Here is a 5,535-nt window from a genome sequence, read left to right as displayed (position 1 = left end):
TTTTTAAATTTAGTCCCGGTTCCCCCCCCCCCCCCCAGTTGCCTTTTCCCCTCTACCCTTTGCATTCTAATCATAGAACTCTGATCACTAGTACTTTGGCCCTAGGATACAGGCCCTCACATACTCCAAATGTTAACAGCATCATCTTTGACACACTAACTTGAAAGCCTTCTTGAAAAGGTATTGTTCAACCTTTTCAGAGACTGACAGTGCCGAAAAGGCAGACCTTCTGGAGCAGGAAATCTCATAAGCACAGCACCATCTCAGTTAAGGCCCTAGATGTCACTGTTGCTACCTACACCTCCAAAACAGAAGTTATGTGCATATCTTCAAGCAAATGAAGGTGCATATGGGGAGACAACTTAAAATCAATACCAGTGCTCTGAATTGGACTTGGAAATACTGGCAACCCATGAAGCTCTATCAGTATTACTTGGAGCCCCACAGAACGTATTGCAATAATCCAGTATTTGAGGCTCCCACACCAGGAACCATGGTAGTTAGCTCTTTCCTAGAAGAAGGAGATTGGATTTATACCCCATCCTTCACTCAGAGTGGCTTACAAACTCCTTTCCCTTCCCCTCCCCACAACAGACACCCTGTGAGGTAGATGGGGCTGAGAGAGCTCTGAGAGAACAGCTCTGACAGAACTATGGCTTGATCTTGGTCATCCACCAGCTGCAAGTGGAGGAGTGGGGAATCAAACCCGGTTTTCCCAGATTAGAGTCTACACACTTAACCACTACACCAAACATAATCAAACGAAGATAGAAGGCAGCACTCCTAGCCACAGCTTGCAGCTAAACATAATGTCTGCAAAACCCTTCCCCAGCTGGATTTGCCTCTTTGCTTCTTTTTGAACCCAACTTCCCCATGCTTTGGGATTGCCACTGGTTCCCAAAGTGGTCAATACCGCCCCCTGGGGGGTGCTGGAACAATCCAGGTGCAGATCCAAAAACTGCATCTTTTTGTCCACTTCTCGAAGGTAGATTTTCCACGGTGGCGTTGAGTAATTTTTCTTTTGAAAAGGGGGCCGTAGGCCAAATAAGTTTGGGAACCTCTTCTCTAGCCAATGCTTCACTGTGTTCACACAATAGGTATGCTAGTTACTGCTAACGTCCGTATTCCCACATGGACTCTTGACCTTTTGCTTCCAGATCTATTAAGCACACCAGCCCTTTTTCTTTAATGCCATGATACTAGGCATGCAAACAGGCTGGCTTGGATTCACTGGAGCCTTTCCACATGTTAAGTACTACTTTTTCACCCTCCCTGTTCCACTGCAGCCTAAATGCTGCTCCTGCACAGGAACAGCATTTCAGGGGGAATTTTGTGCAGAAGCTGGAGGCAGCAGGTAGAAGTAAGCTCTGTGGTGAATCCAAATTACTATTTCCTTTTATGCAATACATAAGGAGCATTTAGAAAGTTTCCCCCCAAGAAACAGTTGCAGATCCTCTCAGCTTCTACAGAGTATCAACACCTACATGGTAAAGAAACTAAGAAAAAGGCAGAAAAAACTGAGATGTACGGGAAATAGCAGAAGACGTGACAAGACAAGCTATATCTACACAGCTATTGTAATGATAGCAATGAACTGTTTGTTTTCTGTATTTCACTGAAGTAGAAGCACATGGTATCTTCATTACAAGTGACTAGTACACCACAATATGCCTGTTGTTCTCTGAGGTCTCCACTAATGTAACAATCAGTAACTATCCTTAACTAAAAAAAATAACGAAGTAGTCATACTCTACATGATAGTTTTCTATTATAAGTTGTTCAACAGTGGAAAGTTTATGTGTTCTCCAACATTTCCACCTCTGGTTTGGTAACACTACATTGTAAATTACTTGTACATCCTATCCGGAACATTGTTTCTACATGAAGCACTTAGGGATTAGAACACTAAAGTCTTGAGGCAGGCCCCAAATGCAAGCACTGTGCAGTGAGGCTTTCAAATTCCGCCCTCCTTTCCAATAGCAGTTTAATACTCAGTGAAACAACCATCAGTGAAAGAGAGAAGGGATCACAGCAACTCCTGAAAAAGACTCTTAGTCACAGCTTCAGAAAACTTGTTTGCACCACTGAACTGCTATAAGCAAGGATCAGGATCTGTTTTAAAATTAGGTAATGAGCTCAAGAAGGAGCTGCAGTGGCTCAAGTGGTTAAGACTCTGAACTGCAGGCTGTGGAAGGTCAGTAGTTCAGCAGTTCAAGACCCGGGTGCCGCAAGACGGGGTGAGCTCCCGTCTCTAGTTCCAGATCCTGCCAACCTAGCAGTTCGAAAGCAAGAAATTGCAAGTAGATAAATAGGTACCACTTCGGTGGGAAGGTAACAGCGTTCCGTGCACCTTGGTGTTTAGTCATGCCAGCCACATGACCACGGAAACGTCTTCGGACAGTGCTGGCTCTTCGGCTTTGAAACGGAGATGAGCCCCGCAACCCTAGAGTCAGACTCGACTGGCTTTCGAGCAAGGGAACCTTTACCTTTTAATGAGCTCAAGAGGAATTTACTTCTAAAGCACAAGTCACACAACTGCAATGCCTATCTAGTTTAGGGACCAAGATTTTATAAAAATGTAAAGCCCATACTTTTCCCCCTATACATTATGGACTATTAATTTTGATATTATAAATCTGCCTGTATTTCCTCAATTAAGCCTACTCTATTTGGGAATTTCATTTTCAAGAACAAAGCAAATAACTGCACTTATCCATTGTTAGTACTGCAAGAAATGTCATAGGGCCATGTTGCATGTTTCAGCACAACGCAAATGTTCTAAGTATATTCACCAGGGCTAGATGTTGACACCTCTTTTTATCTAAAGTCATCCCCATCCTCCCAAGCCCTTTGGCATATGCAGAGGTAAAGAATCTTCCAAATACACACACACACAAACAAACACACAGTGTCAAAGCACTACTATCCATATGTACTTATGGGGAAAAGTGGAACAAGAATCACACTAGCCTATTTCCCTAGCAGTTTGGCAACCAAAAGGCATGTAAGCATACCACACGATGTACACAAAGACAGGACTTCCTGGCCAGTTGCCAATTCAAACCATATTGGAGAGGAACATAAGGTCACCACAGTTATCAGTTTGCTTCTATATTTCTTTCCAGTGTCCCATTCAACATACACAGAGGCTGGTTTGGGGAAGCTGCAAAAATTAGCTACATAACAGAACTCAGGCTTTTCCTATAATAGGAAAAGCAGTAGTGAACAAAGAGTCATATTACTTTCAGAGTATTCAAAAGTAGGTCACAGCATAAATAAGCAGATCACATTGTATTATAATCAGAGGAGATTTCTCCACACAATCCCACTCGCCTCAGCTACCAATCACAGCTTCCAAGAACCTACCAGAGGCAGTTCTCCTACCCTCCACTCATCAAATGCATGACACAATCGGTTTGTTACACCACATAACCTTATTATACTAGCTCCAACTATTAGGTATGCAATCAGACACAACATCTTCACAGTTGTCTTCTTAGCTCTGTCAGACAGCTATTTAATACATAGGAGGCAACGCTGCAAACGCATCTTCCTCAAACGTTCCACCTCATTACAAATTACCAGTGTCCAATGAACACCACAGCCACAACTACCCAGTCAGGAAGCCTACTTAAAAATAAACCATCAGCCAATCTAGTTGTAACAATAAAACTGATTGACTAAAAATAAACCAGTATATTCACCATCCTTCTAGTCAGATAAAAACGCTTACTGTCTACCCCAGAAGCAACCCCAGGAGGTTATGAGTCCACATACACCACAGATGAATAATACACATGGGCAATACCATCTTCCACATCCTCCATGCACCAGTCAGAGCTTGCCACATGTTACACCTCAGGGGCACTGACAAATCAGACTGCTGTTTCCCATACTTTAAGAAGCCAGGCCTGCTAATTCTATCACTAGCCCATACCTGTGGGGCAGATCCTCCACTCTGGGCAGTAACAAGGCCACCCACTCCCTTCCTATCAAACCCATCACCCACCCGTGATCATGATACATCACATCTTCCCACCCAGAAGTGAAGCCATTGGCCGGAAAGCACCTCTCACATCATAACCCTCTAAATCACTGATCATCCAAACGAGACTGCTCGCATCCTCCCCCATGCACTAACTAAACAGCTTTGCCATAGTAAAACTGCAACCCTACCTCACACACCTTCCAGAGCAAGTCCCACTGAACAGGAGAAGGCTCACACTGGAAAAGTCTGACCAAGCTCAGACCTACCATGTCACCCACCTGCCTGTCCTCCATACCCTCCTACAACACCAGCGGGCCGTCAGACACCGAAACCACCAGCGGACGGACCAGGGGAGGAGACTGCCCCCGACCCCCCACCATAACGACCAGGCCGAGCTACCCCCCGACCCCAAAGGCTGCCTGTCCGAGAGAGAGGAGTGAGGGAGAGGGAAATGAAAGAGGTCGCCGTCCTCCCGCACAGCAAGACATTGGCACCCCCCCGCCTACCTTACCGCTGTGCCCCCTAAGGGAGGCGACTCCCTCTAAGCCGCTTTCCCGCCCGCGGCCGTTTCGGGAAAGGGGAGACTGTCAGGCGCCAGCCCCAAGGCCTGCTAGCCACACCACACCTTTCACTCCAGACAGACGTTAGTTACCTGCCAAGGCCGGCTGTAGCCGAGGCAGCTCCACTGGCTGCCCGTACCGAGCCGCGTCCCCTTCCGCCATCTTGTCCAGGTTTAAAATTAACTCCCCGTGACGTCAAACTCCGCCGCGAGCCCTTTATCGCCGAGCAGCGCGCGCGGCGCAGTTCGTCAATGTGAGGTCCTAGCGCCGTATAACCAAGGCGTGTTCGCTCTCGCCCTCCTTCGCCGCAAACGCTAGCGCGCATGCGTTCTTGTCTCGTTTCTTTCCCGCGCGCTGAGTTTTCGCCAAGAAGCAACCACGTGTTCTCAGGTCCTAAAGCCTGTTTAGTACATGGCACACGAGGAATTGTTCTGAATTATTTTTAAAAAATCTTTTATAGGTATACAGAATAAAAAAGGGGGGTGGAAAGAATAGAAAGAAAAACACAAAAAATCTTCATTTTTTAAATATTAAGGACATTATTATGAAAATGTAAAACATGAAAGGTTTTCCAGTATTTCCTGTCTAGAAGGCTATGAAGAAAAACAAATGGGCAAAAAGAAACTAGAGGTCTCTTGACTTTGCATATATTTTAAAAATAATGAACTAACAATTTGCAGTAATAAGAAAAAAACAAAATACAGAATTTCATATGAAAATTAAGATTTGTATAATATAACTGTTCTGAATTAGATCAAGATGCATAGCCATGTTAATCGTCTATAGCAGTAGAAAAGAGTAAGAGTCCAGTAGCACCTTAAAAACTAACAAAATTTGTGGCAGGGTATGAGCTTTTGTGACTCACTGCTCACTTCTTCAGATACAGCTTGAATGTGAGTCCAACTTTCCTATATAATCAGGGCCAGGCAGGGCTGGATGGAGGTGCTTCTGCGCCCTAGGCAGGCACAGATGCCAACCTCCCGGTGG

General features: G+C 45.2%; 1 protein-coding gene across 1 annotated transcript in view; it reads right to left on the bottom strand.

Annotated features, from left to right (window-relative positions):
* ATL2 (atlastin GTPase 2) overlaps positions 1–4,710 on the bottom strand; it is a 49,885-nt gene extending 45,175 nt beyond the window's left edge. The window contains exon 1 of the mRNA XM_015415651.1: positions 4,641–4,710. Coding sequence (XP_015271137.1) covers positions 4,641–4,710 — 70 coding nt within the window. The remainder of the gene's footprint in view (positions 1–4,640) is intronic.
* Positions 4,711–5,535: the final 825 nt, after the last annotated feature.

The sequence above is a fragment of the Gekko japonicus genome, unplaced genomic scaffold, assembly GCF_001447785.1.
Source record: "Gekko japonicus isolate JY-2015 unplaced genomic scaffold, Gekko_japonicus_V1.1 scaffold3282, whole genome shotgun sequence".
In the NCBI taxonomy this organism is placed as follows: Eukaryota; Metazoa; Chordata; class Lepidosauria; order Squamata; family Gekkonidae; genus Gekko; species Gekko japonicus.
The sequence above is the reverse complement of the archived record's forward strand: the minus strand, read 5'-3'. Positions and strand labels throughout refer to the sequence as shown.